Consider the following 26,191-nt stretch of genomic DNA (forward strand, 5'->3'; position numbering starts at 1 on the left):
GAAGAGCCTGTCTGCTGGATCAGGCCCACCTAGTCCACCATTGTGTCCTCACAGTGGCCAACCAGATGGGCGTTAAGGGAAGCCCCCCAGCAGGACCTGAACGCAACACTATTCTCCCCTTGTTGCCCCCCATTACCTGGGATTTAGATGTAGACTGTTCCTGGGCATGGAGGTTCTGCCTTCAAAGCAGACCTCTGTAAGAAGAGCCTGCTGCTGGATCAGGCCAATGGCTCATCTGGTCCAGCAGCCAGATGCCGCTCTGGGGGGCGCCCACGAGGGAGACCTGCGCACAAAAGAGCATGGGCCTATGGCTGACAAGCTCTGCGTGACCTTCAGGGGAGGGAGCAGGGGAAGAAATCCAATTCCGCTCACACCTAAAGCTGAATTTAGCAAATTCCCACTTTCCAAAAGAATACGAGAACTGAAATACAGGCACCTGTCGAAAGTCACCCAATATTCCCTATGAAGTTTTCCAATGAGACAAGGTTTACAGAAATTCCAGAAGGGGTGGGGCAAGCCCCCAAGGTTTGCTGTTGGGGTGCGGAAGGCGGCTGCTGTCTGAACTGCTTTGCTCTCCCTTGCCAGGAGCTGGAGAGCCACCACGCCCCGCTGCCCAGGCTATCGTCTGGCTTCATCCCCAACTCGGTGGCCGCCCTGCAGTTTCACAGCCAGGAGATGCTGGCGGATGAGACAGATGAGAGACTCGTGAGGGTGGTGGAGCCGGTAAGGCCAAGCAGGGCGTCCCCCCTGCACCCTCAGTGCCGGGCCTGCTGGGGGGAGGCTGGGGGCCTGGGCTGCAGTGGCGTAGCGTGGGTTGTCAGCACCCGGGGCAAGGCAAGTAATTTGCGCCCCCTAACCCGTGGATTTGCGCCCCCTAACCCTAACCCCTAGATGTTGCGCCCGGTGCGACCGGCCCCCCTGCACCCCCCACGCTACGCCACTGTGCCTGACCATTGGCTGCCTGGGATGCTGAGTTTCACAACATCTGAAGGGTCACAGGTTCCCTTCATTCCTGGTCTAAGCCGAGTGCCTATGCTGAAAGGATGTCTCCCCAACAGACTGAAATCAGAGACAAACCTCTGTGTGTGTTTTAAAGGGCTGTGTGGGTTACATACAGTGGCGTAGCGTGGGTTGTCAGCACCCTGGGCAAGGCAAGTAATTTGTGCCCCCTAACCAGTGGATTTGCGCCCCCTAACCCCCAGATGTTGCGCCCGGTGCGGCCGGCCCCCCACGCACCCCCCACGCTACGCCACTGCTGGGCTGCGCTCTCGGGGGGACCCTGCCTGGAAGCCTGTGAAAGGAGCAGGCGGGAAACAGACTCAGCACCCAGAGAGGACAAGCCTTGGCAGGGAGCCTGCAAGACACGCTTGAGACACCCTGGGGCAAAACCACAAGGCAACGCCTGCTTCCTTGCTGCTTCAGCCTAGCTCTAACTGCTGGTCTTCCTTCTAGCCCAGGGGTGGCCAACTCCCAAGAGTTACTGTATTTTTCGCTCTATAAGACGCACCAGACCACAAGACGCACCTAGTTTTTGGAGGAAGAGAACAAGAAAAAAAATATTCTGAATCTCAGAAGCCAGAACAGCAAGAGGGATCACTGTGCAGTGAAAGCAGCGATCCCTCTTGCTGTTCTGGCTTCTGGGATAGTTGCGCAGCCTGCATTCGCTCCATAAGACGCACACACATTTCCCCTTACTTTTTAGGAGGGAAAAAGTGAGTCTTATAGAGCAAAAAATACGGTAAAGCCTGGCAGTGATCTTCCCCAGTTTTTGGGGTTCAGGTCAAAGTTGTTGAGCTTTCTTAGGGGAACCAAAGTTGTCCGGCTCCTTTGGGGGGAGCCAGTGATCGTCCAGTGATCTACCAGTAGATCGCAATCTACCTGTTGGACGTGCCTGAGGGCTCCAAATTGGCCTCCCACTTGGAAGCTGTCCCGGTTCAGACCTGCTTAGCTTGGGAAGTGCAGCCATCTCAGGAGGCTGTCTGTGGGACACAAGGGGGGGGGGTCTCCTCTTGGCCGAGGGGGCCTGCACTTTCCCTTCTGCTTTTGCAAGGAGACAGAAAGCCACTTGAGAACGGTCCCAGTGTGGAAGGAGGAAGAGGAGCCCAGGACACGGGTTTCTGAAGAGATCAGCATCATCAAACCGAGTACAAAACAGGTAAGCAGGCACCTCTTCCTTACCTGGGATGGTCCTGCCTCTCTCCTGCTGCTGGCAAGGGATGTCCTGAGAGAGTTCTGTGTGGCAAGGGACCCATAAGCAAGGGACCCCCAAGTCAGGCTGTTTCTCTCTCTGTGTGGGTCTCCTTTGGTTTCTCCTCATTTTGTTTTGTTTTAAATAAACAAAACAAACAAAAGATAAATAGCTTAAAGTATTTAATGCCTTAGAAATTAAACTTAATAGGTAAGTTAGGATCGGATAAAATGTCAGCGATGTGGATTAAATAAAGCAAATTACATATACATCTGGAATTGTTATCAAAAATAAATATTCTGGAAATTGGTTCAGGCTATTATATCTATTAGGATGTCACATACCATTGGACAAAAAATATTTCTACTAAATATTATGTAAAATATGTTATTCCAGAAAATGGTCAAGAAACCTTATAACTGCTGCTAAGATATAAATAGCTAAAAATGTGGGGAAGCATATATCTGCCTATATCTGAATGGAGAAAATTTGGTCCATGGTAACTAAGGTTAATTTAGAAAGGAATGCATATTAACCACTCAAACGGGTTTATGGGAAACTGGCATTTTTGGCAATGCTTTGGAGGAACATTGTGAAAAATGGTTCCTCCTCTTTATTCCAGGTGGATCTTCCTGAGATCTTCCTGACGCAACTGGATGAATCTCAATACCCAGAGCCAAAGAAAGAGCCTCCCATCTTTGTCTTGCCATTCCTGGACATGCTGTGGTTCCAAGAGCTTTTTCCTGAGGTGAGAGGCTGAAGGACAAGGGGGATCTGGAGACCATCCCTAAGGGCCAAGGAGGGCCAAGGAGTCCTGCCCCCTCCCTTGTATAGCTGGGGCTCTGCTTGCCACAGACCTGGAAGACAAAGGTTTCCTCTACTGGCAGAGCCACTTTTCCTGTAAATGGTCTTCTCCCCAAGAAAGAATGGCAACAGGCCTGCAACCACAGGCTGATCCTATATATAACAATAATAATAATAATTTATTTATACCCCACCCATCTGGCTGGGCTTCCCCAGCCACTCTGGGTGGCTTCCAACAAAGCATTAAAATACAATAACCTATTAAACATTAGAAGCTTCCCTGAACAGGCCTGCCTTCAGATGTCTTCTAAAAGTTTGGTAGTTATTTTTCTCTTTGATATCTGGTGGGAGGGCGTTCCACAGGGTGGGTGCCACCACCGAGAAGGCCCTCTGCCTGGTTCCCTGTAACTTGGCTTCTCACAGCGAGGGAACCGCCAGAAGGCCCTCAGAGCTGGACCTCCGTGTCCGGGCAGAACCGACTAGCCTGGAAACGACTTTGCTGTCCAACTGTGATCTGAAGGGATCTCTAAACCCCGCTGACAAGGACCCCTCCCTTAAGCTCTAGAAAGGTCAAATGAAAAAGAGCTTTAGATTTGTGTTTTGAAAGCCCAGAGGATGCAGAACAGAACAACTGTGTGTGAGAGAGAGAAATAATGAAGGAGAGAAAGCTTAACAGCCATGCCACCTATCACATGGGGAATAATTTTAACGAGAGACTCCAAATTCCTGTGTAAACCAGTGAAGTCAAATATCAAAGTATAAACAATTTTATTTGGGAAATGTGAGGGGAGAGAAGCAAAGAAAAGGGAAAGGTGACAATATTTCGCTCACAGACGACATATAACTTAGCTAGTTGCGTTTCACCTGCTTGAGTGAGTCTTGGGTTTCAGAGGATGTGCAGAGTTCTGTGCAGAAAAGATTCAGAGAGAGCGAGAGTGAGCTTCTTTCCTCGCCTCTTTGGATGGTTCTGAGGAGACAGAGGAAGTTGAGGGGGTGCCTCCCCTTTATGGGAATTTGAGACCGATAAGCCCCCGTTTCTTAATGGCGATGGGGGGTGGTTGTCTGGGCCAGTGTAAAGAGAAGCTCCATCTCTTTGCCAGTGGTCCCAATGGCCAGAAGGGTATTCAGAGGCTGTTTCCACCTCCATAGTTATTCCTAAACTCCCATTGCAAAAGAACTAGCCAGTTTTGGAAGGTTGGGGTGTTGTAAAAGTAACCTTAGGTTTTCACCTTAGAGGGAAGGAGGGCTGTTACTCACTGGTAGAACATTTGCTGCTAGAGACCCCCAGAGAGAGAAGATAAGCTGTGCACATTTTATCTCTATGGGAGGGTGAGAGGGTGGTCTGAATGAGCAGATTCCTCTGGGGCAGTGTGTGGGTCTGGGGCACCTTGCCTTTGGGTAAGTTGGCCTCCCGCAGCTCCTGCGACTGCTGGGGCCATTTCTTTTGCCCTTTCAAGACCCAGCAGGCTCTTCTGGTCCTCCCGGAGGAAGGGCATCAGCTCAGAGGCGCTCCTAGAATCCTCGAATTGGGAGGGACCCCCTGGGTCGTCTGGTCCAAACCCCGCAAGGCAGCTTCCCTTCCCTCTCACCAGGGCTTTCCGCCGGAGATGACCTTGAACGAGTTCTTGACGAAGATGATGGCCTTCTTGGTTACCACCAGAGACTTTGGCCAAAAGGCAGAGCTGGTTTCAGCCATCGCCAGCCTGAAGGACGAGATGGGGAATCGGATGAATGAGCTGGTCTGCAGCACCTTTATCCAGGTGTTGAACAAGAGGGACGACCCTCCTTCCCTCCGGGTGAGGGTCACTCTGGGCTCCTCGCTTTGTGCTGCCCTGCAGATCTTGTCTTGCATATTCTGCTGGGGGAACACACACACACGCATGCGCGGAAGGCTGGCCTTCCACTATTCCCAGCCGCTGGCTAAAGTTTCTGGTCTTCATAACTGAGCAGCCCCTCAAAAGGAAGGTGGGACCTCCTTTTGAGAGCCAGTGTGGTGTAGGGGTTAAGAGCAGTAGACTTGTAATCTGGTGAACCGGGTTCGTGTCTCCGCTCCTCCACCTGCAGCTGCTGGGTGACCTTGGGCCAGTCACACTTCTCTGAAGCCTCTCAGGCCCACTCACCTCACAGAGGAAGGGAAAGGAGAATGTTAGCCGCTTTGAGACTCCGTAGGGTAGTGATAAAGCGGGATATCAAATCCAAACTCCTGTTCTTCTCTTCTTCTTCTCCTCCCCACTGGGTCTGGTGGAGAAGGTGCTTAGGCCCAAGGGAACTTTTAAAGGGGTGGGAGATGTTTTTGAAGCAAAGCAACACGGGGAGGAAGGGGAGCCAGCGGTTGCAAGTGCTGCAGATGTCGTTCCTGAAGACAGTTCTTTCCTTCTGGTGGAAACTGTATTTTCCCAGGAGGGGAAAGAGATTGTGTGCAAAAGGCAGCTCTTCCCACAGCCAGCAAGTCCCCAGTGTTGTGCGTGCCAGATGGAATGTGCCCCCCTTCACCCCACCAGAGAGGGAGGCCCCCCGGCTGTCAATAGATTTCAACTTCCCTGCTGGCCAGACCCAGGAGTGACTTGCAGGGCCATAGAACTGTATCATTGGAGGGGACCCCAAAGGTCATTCAGCCCAACCCCCTGCAATCCAGGAATGCTGTATCTCAGGGCATCTGCTTTGCATATCCAAGACATCCCCCCCCACACCCAGGTTCGTCATCTCCAGGTTAGGGAGTTTGGAAAAGAGCTCTGTCTCTCCTCCTCTCTTTGCCAAAGCCCGTGGGGAGCCACTGCCAGCCAGAGTAGGCACTGCTGGCCCAGGCTGGCCCTTGGCTTTGTGGGCTCCTGTGTCTGCCTGCCAAGATGCCCTTGTCTCCTCTCGACATTCCAGGAAAGGAGGCATCGGAAGTTCATCCTGGGCACCTTGCGGGCCCTCGTGAAGATGGACAAGGACAACAAGGACCTGATAGTGGAGCTCATGACCTTTTACATGCAGGCTTACACCCCAGACAAGTAAGGGCCGGCGGGGGGGGGGGGTCACTGGCAGGAGCCTCAGCCTTAAGGGGGGCAGAGGAAACAAAAGGCTTCAGGACAGTTTGTCCAGCTTTTCAAAGTTGCCAGCTGCTCTGGCTGGCTCCATCTTGGTTGCTCTCTCAATAAACAAAACTTCCCCTCTTTAAAAGAAAACAATTTTAAAAGATTTTACTGTTCAGTTTCTGTTAATTGATTCTCATGGGAACTTACAGATTCTGGCTTCACACAATTAACTCAAGGCAGTGTCAATTTACTCTTGGCAGAAAGCCAAGGTCTGCTTGACCTAGAAACTACTTACTCTGATTGGTTAACGACCAGCACTCAACTCTGTTATCTAGGAATGCTAGCACAGTTTGGTGTTAGGTGTGTTAGGAGTAGGAGTAGAAGTGCTGTGTATGGTTATGAGAGAGAGAGAGAAAGAAAGGATTTATTTTGCTTTGTTTTGTATGTAGAAACTCTGCTGGTTTTATTTTTCCTTTTAATAAATCCTGTAAATAGTTACAGTGGTACCCCGCAAGACGAATGCCTCGCAAGACGGAAAACCCGCAAGACGAAACGGTTTTCTGTTTTGGAGGCGCTTCGCAAGACGAATTTCCCTATGGGCTTGCTTCGCAAGATGAAAGCCCATAGGGAAATCTCCGGGGACCTCTTTTAAATGCTGGTGGTGGGGAGCAAAGCCTTTCCCCCCCTCCGGCCTTCAGAAGAGGTCCAGGAAGGCCGGCGGGGGCCGAAAGGCTTTGCTCCCCACCGCCAGCATTTTAAAAGCAGTCCGGGATAGCAGGGAAGCGCTTCCCGCTATCGCAGACGGCTTTTGAAGGCAGGCGGGGGGGAGCAAAGACTTTCGCCCCCCGCCCGCCTTCAGAAGAGGTCCTGGACCTCTTCTGAAGGTGGACGGGGGGCGAAAGTCTTTGCTCCCCCCTGCCTGCCTTCCCGGGAGAGCGGAGAAAGGCAGTGCGTTTCTCCACTGTCCCGGACGGCTTTTGAAGGCAGGCGGGGGGGGGCAAAGACTTTCGCCCCCCGCCCGCCTTCAGAAGAGGTCCAGGACCTCTTCTGAAGGCGGGCGGGGGGCAAAAGTCTTTGTCCCCCCTGCCTGCCTTCCCAGGGGCTTTTACATCGCCCCGGACAGCGGAGAAGTCCTCCGCTGTCCCGGGGTTTTTAAAAATGCTGGGGGTGGGAAGAAAAGCCCTTGTCGTCCCCCCCCACAGCCTTCAGAAGAGGTCGGGGGGACAGACTGTCCCCGGACCTGGTCTGAAGGCGGTTTCCATAGGAACGCATTAATTGATTTTCAATGCATTCCTATGGGAAACCGTGCATCGCAAGACGAAAAACTCGCAAGAAGAAAAAACTTGCGGAACGAATTAATTTCGTCTTGCGAGGCACCACTGTATTCTGAGTCTAGCTGACTAGTCATTACCACCTCAACTAGCTTCTTCGCTGTGCAGGAAAACTCTGCTACGTTTGGGCTAAAGCCATTAGAGCTATGCCTGACACTTCAAAGTTCCATGATTTACTGCAAGGGCTGTGTTGAAGTTTTGTTTAAAGGGAAACAAAACACACGCCACAGGTGAATTGATTTCAGCACAGCTTCTTTTATCCGCATGGTTTTGAAATCAGGTTTTAGGACCACGTGGATTTCCAAATTGCCCGCCCAAATCTGTTCCCTCATGTTTGCCTTCAGTTAGCAAGTTACAGGCAGCAGAGACCACCCCCTTCCTTCCATCCTTGCCTAGATGCACATTCTCAAAGAGCAGGTGGACAGCAACCGGCAGGGGAGAAGGGGTGTTTAAGGAAAAACATTCCTCTAACTCGTTGCTCTGACAGGTATTTTATGGCTCAGGTCAGCAAATGTGGTGGCGTGGTCATGTGGGTGCAATTCCCCCGCCTTGCAGCGTGAGCCCAGCTGCCTCTTTCTCCTTTCAGGGTCGTCATTCACAAGCTGATGCAGGAGGTGGGAATCCAGGACCCCCACAGCTATTTCACCAAGGAGCTGAGCTCCTGGCCGGTGAAGGCCAGCGACTCCAAAGAGACGATGCGAAGAACCTGCGACCAGTGGCTGGGAGGGAAGATGCAGGAGCTCAAGGTGCCTCTTCCCCCTTCTCTCTTCCTTCGGCCGGGGAGGGGTCACCTGGCTCCAGCCTACCCCCCCCCCCGCCCCCCGCTACAGAATCCGCAAGCAGGAGCCAGGCTGAAATCTGCAACGCACCCCTTCTCTCCTGGCCTTTTCTCTAGCAGCTCAGAAAGTAAGGTTCCCTCCCCTGGGAAGAAACCAGCCATTTGCCAATGCAGTTCCCCAGCCAGCAGCTTCCTCACGTGAGCTGTCTGGGCAGCTAGAATTATCTCCCTTCGTCAGAGAGGAAGGTCTGGCTTACATCGGCTGAGTACAACCTTCAGCTAAGAAGCTAACTTTCATGAAGGCTTTCAGCCCAGTGAACTTCAGGGGTTGGGAACTTCAAATATGGCCCCCTTGGGCCTCTCCATCTGGCCCTTGGGAGCTATGAGCTCCTTGAGTGATTTAGCCAGGCTGGAATCTTGATCTTGAACTGTGGCCGTGACTCTTGCGAAGGGGTGCGATTGTGTGTGTAGATGCCGGTTTGTTGGACAAGGGAGAGTTTTACATTCATTGCTCCGCCTACAGGCACCAGCTGGATTCCACCCTCAGCAGCCAGGAGCCCAAGCTATAGCACCAGAATCCGGTCCAAATGTCAGGGAGAATCGATTAGGAGAATATGGTTGATGTGCCAGCCTATAGATGCTCCACTTAACCGCCTCTAATCTGCCAGCATTTTAAGCAGGAATGACTCACCTCCCCCCCCCCCCGCTGCAAAATAATAATAATAATAATAATAATAATACAGTGGTGCCCTGCAAGACGAATGCCTCGCAAGACGGAAAACCCGCTAGATGAAAGGGTTTTCCGTTTTTCAATGCGCTTCGCGGGACGAATTTCCCTATGGGCTTGCTTCGCAAGACGAAAATGTCTTGCGAGTCTTGAGATTTTTTTTCGCTCCCCCCCTTTTTCTAAGCCGCTAAGCTTTTAATAGCCTTTTAGCAGCTAAGTCGCTAAGCCGCTAAGCCTTTAATAGCTGCTAAACCACTAATAGCGCTAATCCGCTAATAGGGTTGCTTCGCAAGACGAAAAAACCGCTAGACGAAGATTCTCGCGGAACGGATAAATTTTCTCATGCAAGGCACCACTGTAATAATAATAATAATAATAATAATAATAATAATAATATATTTATACGCCGCCCATCTGGCTGGGCTTCCCCAGCCACTCTGAGTAGCTTTCAACAAAATATTAAAATTAATATTTTTATGCCCCCTCCAATTTGCCATTAAAAAGAAATCAACTCCTCCTGTGGTTCCCTTGCTGGGATGCTATGACACCAAAAGCTTTTAGCTACACCCCAAATGTGCTTTTTTAAAATTAAAAAAGCTTAATTATTTCCTGAGAAAAATGAACTAAAAGCCATTTTTCACCGACTATTTCTATAGATCACCTGCTAGGATACTGCGACACCAAAAGTTTTTTATTTGGTGGGCCCCAAAGACCTCACCCGAAACTTGTCACTTAAAAATAGATACGGTATATTACGGGTCCATGTGTCCCTCTGCCTAACCCTAACCCTAACCCTGCCCACGACCCGGGGGCTCCTACTTTTGAAAGCTGCCTCCAGTGGGGGCCTGGGGTGGGGTCCCAGGCCACGTTTTTGCACAGCAAAGGGATTTGCCCTTTGGGCAACAAACAAACACTCTTTTCTCCACGCTGGAAGCGGCACCTGATGATTGTCTTCCTCCCAGGAGCACAGAGCTCAGCTTTTGGCGCAGAAGGTTCCATCCAGAAGGCATTATTCCTTTAAACCTTTCCAGAAGGTAAGAAGTAATGTGCGTCCAGCCTGGTCTTTGCTGATTATTGTGGGAAGGAGGAAGGGTGAGGGCAGTTCCCACCTTCCTCCGTGTTATGTACTGAAGTTCTCACCCTGGGCCAGCAGGGGGATACTGTAGATAGTTATGCATATGAAGGATTGAAAGTGATGGTCAGTGATTGGATAGTTTTAGAAAGTTGCTACAGTAACTGTTGTACTGGAGCTCTATATAAGCAGGCTGACTGAGCCCTTCATCTCAGTTCAGTTCTGTTCTGGCCTCGGAATAAACAAGAGCTGTTTGAAGAATCGCTGTGTCGTCTGATATGTTCGTCCACAACTTAACAGTCCTCCTCCTCCTCCTCTTCCTCCTTTGCCCCACCTTCCTGCACCTCTCAGCTTAGTTCCCTTGTCCCCCCACCCAGGGGGTCTCCATCCTTCAGAGCTCCCCAGATCATCCAGGTTTTTTTAATTTTCTACTCCGCCTTGTTTATCGATACTCCAGGCAATTACAAAAAAGCAAATGAAATCACAGTCCGTCCATTACAATATCTATAAAGAAAGATGTCTGAAAATCACCGTATTTTTTGCTCCATAAGATGCACTTAGTTTTTAGAGGATGAAAGGGGGGAAGCCCTGTTTTTTTGGGGATCAGCTCACAGTTGTGCATCTTCTTTCGCAAAGGGGAAAAGCCCCTTTTTTGAGGATCAGCTCAAAGTTGTTGAGCTTACTTTGCAAAGGGAAAAAAATCTTGTTTTTATGGGGTTCAACTCACAGTTCTGCTACTTCTTTAGGAAAGGAAAGGGAGCTGTTTCTACAATTTCCAGACAGATAATCTAATCAGCCAGTCACATGTCGCTGGGGAAACAAACGGCCTCCGTCTGCAGAACACTCAACGATGGAGGCCTGGGCAAGGGGGCAAAAAGGGAGCCAGCGATCAACCACACATTCGCCCCATAAGATGCATGGACATTTCCTCTTACTTTTTAGGAGGAAAGAAGTGCATTTTATGGGGCGAAAAATACGGTATATATAATTTACATATCAACTGAAATTAATAATCCATTGCCCATCTAGCCACAGTGCTTGAAACGCATGCTAAGTGATTTCAAAGCTGGGCTCTGACCATAGCTGTCACCCGTCCCTTATTTGGCGGGAAAGTCCCTTATCCCAGCGCCGTGTCCCGCTGCTGTCCCTTATGGACGATGTCCCTTAAATTTCCCGGGTTTCAAAGGAAGCAGCTCCTCTCCCTCCCTGCCGGCCAGGGAGGAGGGAGACTCCAACTGTGTTGTTTGGCTGCGTTGCTCACCCAATAAGGAGTCTAAGAACGACTGGGGGGTGGAGCTTGCATGCCTTGTGCCAATCAAATTGGCCGCGTTGCCTGGGGAATCGCCTTTGCTCAGCTCTTCCCAGCAGAGAGGGGACGGTGGTTTTCCTTGCTGCATCCCCTTTGCCGGGTTGCTGTGCTGTGGGAACCACCGCTTGAGGCTTCGTTTGGCTGCTGGCTGGGCTTTCTGCCTTTGGCTCGGAGGGGCTCAAAAGTTGAACATACCTGTGCCAGGAAAATCCCTTATTTTGGCTGCTGATCCCTTATTTCCGAGGCTGCTGGTCCCTTATTTTCAAATCTGTAAGTTGACAGCTATGGCTCTGACCCACATGTTGTCGTTCTTGTTCCAGCAGAAGAGACGCTCCACCATGGAGACGGAGAGCAAGATGTCCTCTCCGGAAAGCTACCAAGAGGTGAGGAGGCTTACAGAGGTTGAAAGGGATGCTAAGTGATTTCCAAGCTGGGCTCTGACTCACATGTTGTCGTCCTTGTTCCAGCAGAAGAGACGCTCCACCATGGAGACGGAGAGCAAGATGTCCTCTCCCTCTCCGGAAAGCTACCAAGAGGTGAGGAGGCTTACAGAGGAATCTTGTGAAGCCAGCCCAGGTTGGGTGCCTGGAGGGGCAGCTGTTCCTTCCAGGCAGCTCTTGCAGCTTCCATCAGCCACCTGTCCCAAACCTCTGGGGGATGCCAGGTTGGCCAAAGGCTAACCCTCCAACCACCCCTCAAAAGCCCCTTGGAATATCTTCTCTGTCTGACCCAGGAGTGGAGCGGCTCTAGCGCGGACCAGGAGAGGCGGCTGGAAGGGAAATATTCCCCCGAGAGCTACAAAGAGGTAAGGTCTGCTGAAGAATCCCACAAAACCAGGCAGGGTGGCACCTGAGAGCGAGGGGCTGTCCCTGTGCCAGGTAAGGAGGGGCCTCTTCTTCCTCTGTGATTCTTGCATTGCAGGGGTTGGACTAGATGACCCCTGGGATCCTTCCGACTTTACATTTCTATGAGTCACATTTCTTTTCCCTCCAGGGGTTTGCCGGCTTCCATGAGGCCAGATCTGTTTAATTTTATTCTTTATTCTGGATGGCTTGCAGGAGAGAGAGAATGCTCAATCCAGTGGCGGGTGGTTCCCATGGACACCCTCCAGAGCCAATGACCAGCCCGTCCTCCCCTTCCCTGTTGAGTTCTCTATAGGGAACGCTGAGACGAAGGAGCAGGAGGAATTTTGGCAGCCAAGGCCACCCCAGGAAAGAGGGCAGCTAGGCAGGTGGGGGTAGTTTGGGGACAGTGCCCCCCCCATCACCCTCCACCAAACCACAGTGCATATCGGACAAAAGACGTGAATCCAAATATCCTAAAAAGACAGGCTGGAACATCCAATCCTTTCCCCTGGCCGCCCACAACAGCCGATAGCTACCATACTGCAAGTATTGAACTGCAAAGTGAGGCTCTCGTTGGCGTCTTCATTCCAGGTGGGGAAAGACCTGGGCAAGAAGAAGAGGGCAGTGAGGAGATCCCTTGCGGAGGAGAAGAGGGCGAGGAAGGAGGAGAGTCCACAGGTACGGGAAGACCCCCTGGAGCTCACCACCCAAAATGCCCCTTGTTGTCTAACAAAAGGTACCTGCTATAAACATTCCCTCTAAGAGTGAACTTGGATGGTTGAGTATCTGTCATTGAGTTTTAGATAATTTTATACATATAAAACAAAACCATTTCAAACATTAAAGTACAAGGTTCTTTTGAACCTTCAGACCTCCTGCCCTCCCTCCATGGGGTCCAGATTTAAATTTAGGTTTACTGCATCTTTTGCCGAAACCAGGAAGATCAAGTATCTTCTAGAGATTGGAGTAAATTTGTACAGTGGTGCCCCACAAGACGAATGCCTCGCAAGACGGAAAACCCGCTAGAAGAAAGAGTTTTCCGTTTTGGAGGTGCTTCGCAAAACGAATCTCCTATGGGCTTGCTTCGCAAGACGACAATGTCCTGCTGGTTTTTTTTCCTCCCCCCCCCTTTTTCTAAGCCGCTAAGCTGCTTATGAGCTGATCCGATCAGCAGATAAGCCACTAAAAGCCGCTAATAGCGCTACTAGCTCTAATCCGCTAATCCGTCAATGGGCTTTCTTCGCAAGACGAAAAAAACCGCTAGACGAAGAGAATCACAGAACGGATTCTTTTCGTCTTGCGAGGCACCACTGTAATTTATTTAAAAGACCACTGTAAAAAGTTAAAGGGACGCAGGTGGAGCTGTGGGTAAAACCTCAGTGCCTAGGACTTGCCGATCGCATGGTCGGCGGTTCGAATCCCTGTGGCAGGGTGCGCTCCCGTCGTTCGGTCCCAGCGCCTGCCAACCTCGCAGTTCGAAAGCACCTCCGGGTGCAAGTAGATAAATAGGTACCGCTTTATAGCGGGAAGGTAAACGGCGTTCCGTGTGCTGCGCTGGTGCCGGCTCGCCAGAGCAGCTTCGTCACGCTGGCCACGTGACCCGGAAGTGTCTGCGGACAGCGCTGGCCCCCGGCCTCTTAAGTGAGATGGGCACACAACCCTAGAGTCAGACACGACTGGCCCGTACGGGCAGGGGTACCTTTACCTTTACCTTAAACAGTTAAAATCTTTGGCAGGGTTGTAATGACACTTGTAATGTTCAATTATTTATGGTAATTATGGTTTTGTAATAGATGGATAAGGGTAAGAGTATCTGTCATTTTTGATGAGGTTTTTAAATGAGATTTTATAGAGAGAGAGTTTTAATGTTGAATTGTTTTTAGTGGTTGTTTTTCTAAGTTTTCAGCTGTTCTTAGTTCATCTGTAGGCCACCTTCTATTATATATAAATAACAGAAATAATAAATGAAAAGGGATCGTCCATAAATAAGACAGAGTGAGGCCTGGAGAAGACTTGCAAGCCTCCTAATCTAAGTTGCCTGAAACCCTGAACGTGAGACGGAATAACAACAACAACAAGAATTTATTACCGCATTTTTCGCTCCATAGGGCGCACTGGCCCATAGGGCGCACCTAGTTTTTTTTTGGGGGGGGGAAATAAAGGTGGAAAATTTTATTTCCCCTCCAGGTGCGGGGCTGGGGTGGGGGAAGCCCGAGCTTCCCCCGACCCCAGCCCCCAGAACAGGCAACTCTCCACAAGCCGTGGGAGCCCTCCCACGGCTTGCGCAGAGCTACCCGAAGCCCGGGCGCGACTGCTCAGCGCGCCCAGGCTTCAGGATAGAGGCAGCTCTCCGCAACCCTTGGAGACGGTCTCCCAAGGCTTGCGGATAGCTTCCTGAAGCCTGGAGAGCGAGAGGGGTCAGTGCGCACCGACGCCTCTCGCTCTCCAGGCTTCAGCGAAAGCCTGCATTCGCCCCTTAGGACGCACACACATTTCCCCTTCATTTTTGGAGGGGAAAAGTGCGTCCTATAGGGTGAAAAATACAGTATTTATTATTTCTACCCCGCCTATCTAGCTGGGTTTCCCCAGCCACTCTGGGCGGCTTCCAACAAGAGGTTAAAAATACATTAAAACATCAGTCATTAAAAATTTCCCTAAACAGCCTTCAGATGTCTTCTAAACGTCAGATAGTTGTTTATCTCCTTGACATCTGATGGGAGGGCGTTCCACAAGGCGGGCGCCACAACCGAGAAGGCCCTCTGCCTGGTTCCCTGTAACTGGAGATATCCTGCCATGTTTTTTCCATGTGTCAGAAACATTTGCCCAACTGGACTCTGACTGGTGTATTTTCCTCTGACTTAGGAGCCAGAGAGTGGTGGCGTCACGGACGATGCAGAGCAGCCAGAGATGGAGGAGTCAGGAAGCCCGGAGGTGAGGCCACCGGTTCAGAAAGTATAATAGATTGGCATCACTCATGCTAGAGTACTTTCAATTAGCAAAGCTGACCGGAAAAGCCAGAGGAGCCCCAAATCAAAAAATATTCAAAGAATGGAGACTATTCAAAGAATATATAAGATTATATTGTAACAATGACATCCTAGCAGAACTGAATGATACTTGTATATAATAAACAAATGGAATAAATATACTAGATGAATATACAGGAAAAGTTATAAATCAAACTGTGCGATAAAACTGACAGTAGAAAAAGTACGAGAAGGATTGGAAGTCTCTTTCAGAAGACTTTATTAGAAAAGACAGGATGTTATAACCAATATTCATTTCTTATTGTTAACTCTTTTTTGCTTTTTTAAATTTTCTTTATCTTTTTTCTATTATATTATTGTGTTTAAATTTGATGTAACTGTCTGTAATACATATGTAAGATGATATTTTAAATCAATAAAGATGAATTAATAATAAAAAGGAGGTGAGGCCACCAGTTCAGAAAGCCCCTTGTTGGTGGAGTGGAAAGGGGAGATCCCCTGGCCCCCAGACTCAGGTTCCCCTCACCTGCTTCTTCCTCCTCCCATGCCAGAGCCTGCCAGCCCAAGCTGGGCTCAGGACACAGAGACTGGACACTTATTGAGAGGAAGCACAAGTGTCCCGGTGCTTCCTGTCCAGGCCCAGGTTTGCCCCCCCCCCGCCAAAGCCCCCTGCTGACCCCCAGGGCGAGGGAAGGGGCCACGCCAGGGACTCTCAGGGCTGCTCTCCTCTTGCAGGCGAAGGCGGCTCAGTTTTGGATGCAGCCCATCTGCCCCATCGACGCCATCCATTACTTCGTGGAAAAGCAGCTGGAGAAGGAGCTGGAGGAGATGAAGCAGCTGGTCTCTTCTTCGCTGATCTTGCCCAAGGACACCGTCATGGCCTTGCCTCCCATTAAGAAGTAAGAGACGCTTGAGGAAGCCCAGGCAAAGGCGGGGCTTTTCTGTTGCTGCTGCCGCCTCCCAGATCAGTTCCCCCAAGCTTGGCAGAATGATTCTGTCTGTCCTCCCCACAGATTTCTGGGAGCAGTGAAGGGCTGGGGGTCCTGCGTGGCCCTCCAGAGGTTGCTGGACTCCAGCTTCCCCAAGCACCAGGGCTAAAAGTCAGGGATGGTGATGGGAGTTGAACCCCCAGAGTGGGGGGGGGGCACAGGCTTTCCGTGGCTGTGGTAGAGTATAGAAGGATCCAACAACTCTGGAACTTTGGGGGGGGGGTGTTTCTCTCTCTACAACGCTGCCCCCAGTCTAGGCCGGTGTGATGGCCTGGGACTCGGGCTCGGACTCGGAACCAGAGGAGTCTCATTCTTCACTGGATCCTCTGCCTCGGGTGGCATCGGAACCGAGTCTGGGGCCTGATCCTGAAGAGCCCCAGTCTGCACAGGTTCCCCTGCAACAAACCCCAGCTGGGCTGAGTCAGGGGCCTGATCCTGCCCTGGCTCCAGATGCGGGGATGACCTCGTTGCCTCCAGCTGGACCATCACTCACAGCTGCTCCACTACCGGTTGGGTCAGGGGAGGCTGAGGCAGCCTCTGGGTCTAGTCACCCACCAACGTCTCCCGAGCTGCAGAGACTGAGGTCTGAGAGAAGGAGAGACCTGAGTACTCGCAGGAGGAGTGCTCACCTTTGGGCGAAACAGGGAGGTGAGTCACTGGGGGATCAGGACCGGCCATTACCCCGACAAAGATAAAAGGCTGTCGGACCCCGCCCCAGGTTGCGGGAGCAACACTGCTGTATCCTATATCCTGCCTGGTGTCCTGCCTCAACCCTGTTGGACTGACTCCTAGTGGAACCTTCGGATTCGGGACCGGACCTGGACCGCGTTACTCGGGTCACCCCCGGACCCCGCACAGCCAGGCTCACGGCTGCTTCTCCCACATGTGGTGTCTTCGTAAAAGTCCAGAGGGTGAGACCGGGCTCACTTGCGAATGCTCCCCGCACAACGGATCACAGGCTGTGCACGGGGGCAAGTGCCATTTCCGTGGGCTTCTACTGCTCTTGGTAAGCCCGTGCCCTTGTTGTGACAGGAAGCGTGCCATCCTGCGGCTCGGAGAAACCAATGCCATGTTGAGGAAGAGAATACCCGAGCGTAAGTAGCTGCGGTGGCCGGGGGGGGGTCTTCACCCACTGCCTGGCCCTTTGGCTTGTATCTGCTTGCCCCCAAACAGACGTGAATGGGCCTGGATGGCACTGGGGGCAAATGCTCTGCCACCCCCCACCCAGACCCTGCCCACCCTTCCTCCTGCAGCAGGAGAAACTAACTAGTTCTTCAGTTTGACCCCAGATTGCTTTCTGTGATTACAATTGGAAAGGTTTATTTCAGTCTTCGCTTGTTAGGATGTTTATACTCTGCCTTTTTTATCTCTAAAACAAGACTGGCAAATCAAGGGCCAGGTTTGGCCTCCGGCAGAGAAGGAGATGAACAGACACGTCTTTGTATGTGCCAGCTGCTGGCACCATCTTGCCAGTTTGGGCGCTTGCACTTAGATGCCCAGGCTTGGCCTTTTTTAAAACAACTGGCTGCGATTCAGGGCCATCATAATCCCAGAGACAGCTTTGGAGACTTTTCTGTGGCAGCTCTGCACACACCTGGCAGATTAATCCGACAATCCCTCCTAGATGCCTAGCCTTGGGCAAGAGGTGTGTCCTGTGTATTCTGGGGTGTCACTGGCTGGAAAGCATTCCGGGGGAGGGGGGGCTATTTCTACCCAGAAGGGATTTGCTGTGTGTCCCACTCACCGTGAGCGAGCCAATATTCCTGTTTGCACAAAGCAGGAAGGTGAAGATTTTCATAGAATGGAGGTAAATATTGTGACTATTGTTGCACACCACCCCAATCTCTGGGGCGGCATGAAATTCCAGGTGTTCCAGGTACTTTTCCAGGGTTTGTTTCCTTTGGAATGCAGGGCAGCAGAGACCGCGGTGGCTTTGGGATCTCTTGCTTATGTGTACACCACCTGAGCCTGCGATGGAGGAGTTCACAGCATTAACACCCCAAGAAGGTCTTGCTTTTCCCATAGACACAACTGGAATCAGGCAGAGCTCCGGCTCTCAGCTGCTCAACCTGCAGCCTGCCAGCTTCCAGCTTGAAAAAGCAACTTGCAACTCTGGCCTTTGTCTTGGAGGGAAGGGAGGGGCCCCACCCATTTGGTTTCTGGCACACAGCCACTTCCTTTGTTACCTTAGTGGCCCACACGGAGCGGGCCATTACCTCACTAGGAAGCTAACCTGGCTATTCCAGGAATTGAAACTGTGCTGGATCCAGGCATTAGAAGGGGGCCAGCCCATAACACTATCATCACCCGCTAATCCAAGCAAGACACAGGGATGCGGGTCCAGGTTTTTGGATGAGGGGCTCCTCTCCATCTGGGGTGCTCCTAGGACCTTGGAGCAACGTTGGCCAGGAGTGCCTGAGCACAGCTGTGGTTTGTGCACCTGAAGCAACTTGTCCTGCAGAAGGCAGAGCTGTCCAGTCGCACCTGCCGTCATCATCACATCTAGGCTGGGCTGGCGCACGGTCCTGCTTCTGAACATGTTTAGCATCTCAGAACGCTGTGACCAGGCTCCTCTTGGGAGCTCAAGACGTGGGTTATTTTATTTTATTCGTTCTTCTGTCTACATTAGCTGCTAGTTCATATCCAAGCACAATTCAAAGCGCTGACTAGATTGACATTAGAATTTTATGGCTACTCTGCTCCTTTATCTCCTTTGATCCGCTTGAATTGTTTTTTTATTGGATGTACACAATTTCTTACATTTTTAAGAGCTGCTTTGTAGGTCTTAGGGACGCGGGTGGCGCTGTGGGTTAAACCACAGAGCCTAGGGCTTGGCGATCAGAAGGTCGGCGGTTTGAATCCCTGCAACGGGGTGAGCTCCTGTTGCTCGGTCCCTGCTCCTGCCAACCTAGCAGTTTGAAAGCACATCAAGTGCAAGTAGATAAATAGGTACCGCTCCGGCGAGAAGGTGAACGGCGTTTCCGTGCGCTGCTCTGGTTCACCAGAAGCGGCTCAGTCATGCTGGCCACATGACCCGGAAGCTGTACCAATAAAACGAGATGAGCTCCGTAACCCCCGAGTTGTCCGCAACTGGACCTAATGGTCAGGGGTCCCTTTACCTTTACCTTTGTAGGTCTTTTTTAAAAAAGCAGTTATATAAATATTTAAATAAAAAAGATGCCAGTGGATTGAGCTGTTGTTGAAAGCAGAAGTACAGTGGCTGGTTGAAAAACGGACAGCCGAGTTGTTTCCCAGCTGATCTCTGCTGGATTAGAGTCGGGGGCGAGGAAGGAAAGGGGAGTCCAGGGGCTTCTCCCATGCCCAATGGCCTTCCTCTTCCTCTTTGTTGTCTCCCTCAAACCCAGGCTTCTACTGCCCGTACATCTTCCCGCGCTACCTCATGAAGGGGTTTGCGCCCTTTGTGAAACTTCCCTTGCCGAGAATCAACTTGGACCCCTTCCCACCCATTCCGAAGAGGCCGGCATCACCAAAGTCTTTCACCGCCATGCAGCAGTTGGTACGGAAGTATTTCATCCCCAAGTTTTCATACGCCGACAACTACCCTTGAAGGCTTCAGGAGACGCCTGAAGTTCCATCCGAGAGGTGAAATTCCTTCTGGCTGGCAATGGCTGGAGGGCTGGCCAGCGCCACGTCTCATGGTGCCCCAACCGGGCAGATGGCAGCGATGGGAGGCCGCCCGCCCGCCTGCCCGCCACAGATGCATCCAGACAAAATGAAAAGTCAATAAAAGCAAACTTATGCCCAAGGTCACCCAAAACCTCTGTGTCTGGTCATGCTTTTTGTAGTTTCCTAATCATTTTCAAATTGCGACGGGCAGCTGCCACCCTGGGTGTTGCCCAGCTTAGGAATCATGCATGGTTCTGTTATCAGGAAGGATTGTTTGTTAAACGGCAGCACTCCTGGCGATCCAGGGAGGTGGCGTTTTCCAGCACACTTGAACTTTTGCTTAATGCACAGGACGCAGAAGGGTCCAGCTTCCCCCTGCGTAACTTGTGCAAGGCAGCGGTGCCAGAAAATTGTACTCAGCAGCAGCAGCCCAGCAGGCTAAGCAAAGTCCACTGCCACGGACTGCCTCCGAAATAACTGCATAACTTTGCCGGGAGTAAGTAGAAAGGCAGCCACACAGCTGGATTCTCCACGGTGCCAGGCAGGTCAGAAACAAGCCGAGCCAAACGAGCCGATTCTGGCATTGCAGGGGGTTGGACTAGATGGCCCTGAGGATCCCTTCAAACTCTGCAAGGCTGATTTGCTGGGGATATGAGCTGGTGTGAACCCGGGGCCTCCTGGGCGGGCTGCCTGCCTTCAAGCGGCCTCCCTTTCCCTGCCTCAGCTCCGTAGGGCAATGCCAGGGAAAGCTCTTCATGGGCAGAGCTCTCTTGGGAGAAGGGGCATCGGGAAGGGAATGCGGGTCGCAAGAAGGGGCAGCACCATAGCTGTCAACTGTCAGTGTTTGTAAAAAAAGGGGGGGGGGTTCTGACCTCCCTTTGTCTCCTCAGCCTAGTCCTCTGACCCTTGTTGGCATAAAAGAGTCCACAAGAATATCCTTGCAGAGCGCTTTCTGCTTTTATTCTTAAAAGTCTTTGTGCAAAAGCGACTGACCAACTGCACACACATCAACACTAATAATAATAATTTTATTCTTTATTCCCCAGCCACTCTGGGTGGCTTCCAAAAAAATATTAAAATACTGTAGTACATTACCAGCTTTCACTAACCAACCAACCAACCCAACAACAAACAAACATTTCCGCTGACTCATGCTGACCCAGCTTTTTTAAGCATTCAAGAAACAGCGGCCAATTTTCAGCCGTGACACCACCTTCCCTTTTTTTGCGGGAAATTCCCTTATTGCAGCCCCGTTTCCCGCTGCTTCCACCCCGGATGGTGAGATCTTCCGTAGGCTGTCCCCGGGACAGGGGAGGCTGCTGATCCCCTCTTTTCAAATCTGAAAGTTGACAGCTATGAGCAGCACACGTGCACCATTTGGGGGGGGGCTCGCCGTGGTGTGGCTATGGGGGGGGCAGGGTCCCTTTTCCCCTTTTTTCCATTGAGGCTGCCTGCCTGTGTGTGCCAAACTGGGTCTCTGACTCGGTTCCAGCACAGCCCTCTTCCCCTCGCCCTGGAGCCCTTCCGACGTGCAGAGAGCCAGGTCGCGTGTCGGGCGGGTCCTGCCCCTCCGCCTCGCCCGCCTCGCGGGGAGCCCCGCCCCGCCTGCTGCCCGCTGGGGCTCCGTGCACGTGGGAGTGGGCGGACACGTGTTGGCGCCGCGGGTCAGCCCCGCCCGAGCCAGGAGCGCGGGAGAGTTCCGCGCAGGCGCAGGAGCGCGGCTTTCGCTTTCGCTTCTCGCTCTCCTGGCGCCGCGCCGCGGGGGGGCGGGGCTTGGGCGCGGGCGAGAGCCAATGGGGGCGCGGGAGGGGCGGGGCCGGGTCTGGGGGCGCCAAAGCGAGAGGCGCGCAGAGAGCGGAGGAGACTCCGGCCGGGCGGGAGGCAGGTGAGCGGGGGGGGGGGGCGGCGAGCAGCCCTTGCGCCCATTGCAGGGCTGAGCAACTGAGGCCCGAGTCCTCCGCCTGCAGGGGAGAGAGAAGAAAGACCATTCTAAATTACTTCATTGGGTATTTGGGTTCTTGGTATTAGTAACTGTATCCGAATTTGGCCTGGTTACACTGGGGCCATCATTGGGTTGCAATTGAGAACGGATGAAAATGAATATTATTTTTAACAAATGATATGGCAGGGGGCTCTTTTGCAGGGCTCCTGGTCAGCGCGGTGTAGTGGTTAGAGCAGTGGACTCGTAATCTAGTGAACCGGGTTCGCATCTCCGCTCCTCCACCTGCAGCTGCCGGGTGACCTTGGGCCAGTCACACTTCTCTGAAGTCTCTCAGCCCCACAGAGTGTTTGTTGGGGGGCAGGAAGGGAAAGGAGAATGTGATCCGCTTTGAGACCCCTTCAGCCGCAGGGGCCCCCAAACTTTTTTCCAAAGAGGGCCAGAGTTGATGATGTGAAGATGCTTGAGGGCCGACCAAAGTGGCTGAGCTTTCCTTAGGATTGAAGTTTTGAGCTTTCTTTAGGATTTAAACCCAGAGTTGTTGAGTTTTTTTAGGGCTGAAGTTGTTGAGCTTTTCTTATAATTTTACCCCAAAGTTGTTCAGCTATTTTTGGGATTGAGGTTTTTGAACTTTTTTTAGGATTCAAACCCAAAGTTGTTGAGTTTTACTTACAATTTTACCCCAAAAGTTGTTGAGTTTTGTTTTGTTTTTTAAGGATTTTACCCCAGGACGTAGTATACTCCCACGGGGGCTGGATTAAATCAACTGGTGGGTTGGATTGATAGCTGTCAACTTTTCCCTTTTTTTAAGGGAAATTCCCTTATTCCGAATAGGATTCCTCGCAAGAAAAGGGAAAAGTTGACAGCTATGGTTGGCTTTGGATATGCCTGCCTTAAGGGGAGTGAACAGCGGGATATCAAGCCCAACCTCCTCCTCCTCTTCCTCTTCTTCTTCTCCTTCTTCTTCTTCTCCTTCTCCTCCTCCTCTCGCTCCCTCTGCTCCTTCTCTTTGCAGTTGTGCAGCTTTCCAAGTGAAGTTGCAGGTCTGGCCTTCTGAGCTCCCTGGCCTGCCTGGTGGGGGCAAAGAGGACAGGCTGGAAAGGGGGGCGGAGAACGTTCCGGTTCCAGATATTCCAGAAAATATCCCTTGCCGCTGGTTTGGAAGCAGACCCCCCTTTTGGATCTGAGCCCTCGCCTCCTTGTTTCCCAGAGGGGGTTGGCTGAGCCCCTTCTTGCCAGCACCAGGAGAGCAGGGGCAAAACCTCCCTGGGTCCTCTTTGGCAACCTCTGCAGGCAGAAGGAACCCCATTTACTCAGAGGGAAGCAGAGGAAGAGGGAGGTTGCATCCTCACGAAGAAGGACTAAACTGCCCTCATCTAGCCACAATATCCCAGAGCTGTGACTCTGCTTTCCGAGTCCTGCAGGACTCTTCATCTGGTACCATAACAACAACAACAACAACAACAACAACAATTTATTATTTATACCCTGCCCATCTGGCTGGGCTTCCCCAGCCACTCTGGGCGGCTTCCAAAAAAATATTAAAATACCGTAATACATCAAACATTAAAAGCTTCCCTAAACAGGGCTGCCTTCAGATGTCTTCCATTCCACCCTGTGGAAAACCTTTTCCTGCTTATGAATTGGAATTGAATTGAAATTGAAATACTTTATTGTCACTGGTACAACTTGTACACAGTGAGATTACAGGAGCACCCCCACTCAGCTCTCTTAGTCTTAATTCCCCTCATTTTCTGACGCACACCCACCAAACCCAAAAGTCAGTTGCCCTGTTGTTATCTTTTCATTCAGCAGCCTAACGGATAGAAGCTGTTCTTTACCCTGTTAGTGCGACTAATCGTGCTTCTCTATCTTCTGCCTGAGGGCAGGAGAGCAAGAAAGTGCCAGCCAGGGTGTGAATCATCATTCATTATGCTGGTGAATTAGGAAATATTCTCCTGTAACAGTTAATGTGATTAACGCTACACCATTGAGTTGGATCTGTGGCGCTGCAGAGGGGTTATTTTGTACTTGTTGGTGCAGCACTTTGGTTTTGGGGGTGTTGAGCAATAGACCTAAGCTTTTCATAAGCTTCTGCAAAGATATTTAGCATGGTTTGGAGGTCATCCTCTGAGCGTGCGCACACTACGTTGCCATGACGGAAGTTATGATAACCTTCCTCTTTGCTTTCTGCCTACTCAGATTGAAGAGCTTTCCATCTCTTCGGTATATGATTTCTACTCCGGTGGGGAGTTTCCCTTTGACAAAGTGTAGGATCATGGCCAAGAAAATAATGAATAGAGTTGGGGCAAGAACACAACCCTGGTTAACACCTGATCCCACTGTGAATGGTTCACTTTGAGAGCCATTATTATCTGTGATTGTTGCTGTCATTTTATCATGGAGGAGCCGAATGATGTTCACAAATTTATCTGGGCAGCCAATTTTCAGAAGGACAGTCCACAGGGCATTACGATTTACAGTGTTGAAAGCCTTAGTCAGGTCAATGAACGCCATATACAGGGGTTGGCTTTGCTCTCTGCATTTTAATTGAAGCTGTTGAGCGGTGAAAATCATGTCCTCTGTCTCCCTAGAAGGCCGAAAACCATTTTGGGATTCAGGAAGGGTCACCTTGGATATTGTTACAAGACGGTTTGCTAAGATCCTTGCAAGAATTTTGCCGGCTGCAGCTAATAGAGAGATGCCTCAGTAGTTTCCACTATCAGTTCTGTCACCTTTTTTAAAGAGATTGATAATTTTGGTCTCCCCTCATCCTGCTTTGTGGGGGGGTAAGCTAGATGACCCTGGAGGGTCCCTTCCAACACAATGCTTCTGTGAAGGAGGGGCAGACCCTCCTCCCTTTCTCCTCCCTAGGCCCCTCAGGAGAGTGAAAAGCAGACTAGTAAAACCTTGCATATTTCTTTTCTTTTTTAAAAAATAGAATTAATTAGCGTGCAAGAAATAAAAAGAATGCTGTTGAATAAAATAACTCCCTTTTCTTCTTGATACTTTCAGTTTGTGTTTTTGTTCACGAGGTATGACTCATGGCTGCCTTTGCTTTGGCGCCTGCGTAGAAGGTTCTGCTCCAAGATCCAGTCAGCCCCTCCTGCATTTAATTATTTACTGTGACACATTACAAAAATATTTTCTTTCAGCTTTATAAAACCCAAATGAATGTTCCTGAAGGAAGTGCAGATTCTGCTTCCCAATCTATTCTTCCTACACAGGCCAGGATTTTATAGGCATTTCTCCTGTGCCAGTCTCCCAGTTTCCAGTGGAAACATCAGGGTGTTTTTTGTTAAGTGTGTAGTATAACTAAACTATGAATTCCAGTTGGGTAGCTGCCTGTTTGGGACTTGACGATGTGCTTCTGGATCAACGCTGTCCTCTGTAGTTGAGAGTCCTTTTCCCACTCTGCTTGGTTTGCCAGCTATGAGCCCTTTTGGTCAGGGATGAATTAGCCACTATGCTCCATGCTCAGGTTGCTGCCAGATTGGATTGCTGCAATGCACTCTTTGTGGGGCTGCCCTTGGTGACGCGACTCAGAAACCTGAGCAGGTCCAGAAGGCCAACTTGCTAGCTGGGGTTTCGGTCAGATCTCACATAACCCCTGTTTTAAAACAACTGAATTGCTAGACGGTGAGTTTGGGGTAGCCCAATGCAGAATTCCTGAGAATCCATGTGAATCTGTTCTTTGTAACCACGTTTTTGCGCCATTTTGGCCCCACACAAACAGTGGATGCGTGATTTTTTTGGGTGCAGGCTGTAGCCATGGACACGCTATGTGATCTGATGGTGAATTTGGGGTGACCAATGCAAAAATCCATGGGCTTTTACCTCCCCCTCCCAGGCAGCCTCCTTTATCGCATCCCTTATCTCCTTCCCCATCGCTTGCCGATCAGCTGCTTCCTTTCAACACTCCCTTCCCTCTTGTTTGCCTTTCTTTTCCTCAGCTGGAGCAGTTTTTTGCTCCTCCTTTTCTTCTAATTTCTCTCCTCATTGTTTTAGTCTTCCTGTCTCCTCTCCTTGCAAGCTCGCTGTCTTTTCCTCCCCCCTCCCAGGCAGCCTCCTTTATCTCTAGCGTCCCTTATCTCTCTCTCCAGCAAATGATCAGCGGCTTTGTTTCAACACCCACTTCCCTCTTTCAAATAAAGAGCACCTGCTTTTTGCCCCTGGGCAATCCAGCTGCAGGGACCACACATTCGCTCCATAAGATGCACAGACATTTCTCCCTTTTAGGAGGGAAAAAGTGTGTCTTATGGAGCGAAAAATACAGTACTCTTTAAGTAAAAGCATGAAGGGGGTGGGAATCACAGGCTTCTGCTCCCAGAGGACAAACTTTGCTTCTCTTTTCCAAGCAAGCAGGTGGCTGGGAAACGGGATTTGTAAAGATGGGCTTGGTCTGGTTATCATCATGCCGTTATATAACTCTGTGGTAGATCTCCGTTCTCCGGGGAGTTAATGGTTGCTTCTCCTTTCAAGAGTGGGTGATGGACTCCGTTTTTGCACAGAGTGCAAGAATTTGCCTTACTTCCCCTTGGCTCATTTCCCAGTTCCCTGTCTCCATGTTTGGGT

General features: G+C 50.9%; 1 protein-coding gene across 9 annotated transcripts in view; it reads left to right on the forward strand.

Annotated features, from left to right (window-relative positions):
- The window catches only part of WDR97 (WD repeat domain 97), a 44,601-nt gene extending 24,773 nt beyond the window's left edge, over positions 1 to 19,828 (forward strand). For 2 of the 9 annotated variants that reach the window (XM_083516481.1, XM_083516474.1), the window contains exons 19-33: positions 586 to 723; positions 2,051 to 2,155; positions 2,811 to 2,936; positions 4,585 to 4,788; positions 5,867 to 5,988; positions 7,930 to 8,089; positions 9,811 to 9,882; positions 11,550 to 11,612; positions 11,697 to 11,765; positions 11,963 to 12,034; positions 12,666 to 12,752; positions 14,937 to 15,005; positions 15,797 to 15,960; positions 17,083 to 17,144; positions 19,416 to 19,828. In XM_083516481.1, coding sequence (XP_083372607.1) covers positions 586 to 723; positions 2,051 to 2,155; positions 2,811 to 2,936; positions 4,585 to 4,788; positions 5,867 to 5,988; positions 7,930 to 8,089; positions 9,811 to 9,882; positions 11,550 to 11,612; positions 11,697 to 11,765; positions 11,963 to 12,034; positions 12,666 to 12,752; positions 14,937 to 15,005; positions 15,797 to 15,960; positions 17,083 to 17,144; positions 19,416 to 19,618 — 1,716 coding nt within the window. In that variant the 3' untranslated portion in view covers positions 19,619 to 19,828. The remainder of the gene's footprint in view (positions 1 to 585; positions 724 to 2,050; positions 2,156 to 2,810; positions 2,937 to 4,584; positions 4,789 to 5,866; positions 5,989 to 7,929; positions 8,090 to 9,810; positions 9,883 to 11,549; positions 11,613 to 11,696; positions 11,766 to 11,962; positions 12,035 to 12,665; positions 12,753 to 14,936; positions 15,006 to 15,796; positions 15,961 to 17,082; positions 17,145 to 19,415) is intronic. The other 7 variants (XM_083516475.1, XM_083516482.1, XM_083516476.1 and 4 more) reach the window with 6 other exon arrangements.
- Positions 19,829 to 26,191: the final 6,363 nt, after the last annotated feature.

This window comes from Podarcis liolepis, assembly GCF_965112155.1.
Source record: "Podarcis liolepis genome assembly, chromosome: 8".
Taxonomy (NCBI): Eukaryota; Metazoa; Chordata; class Lepidosauria; order Squamata; family Lacertidae; genus Podarcis; species Podarcis liolepis.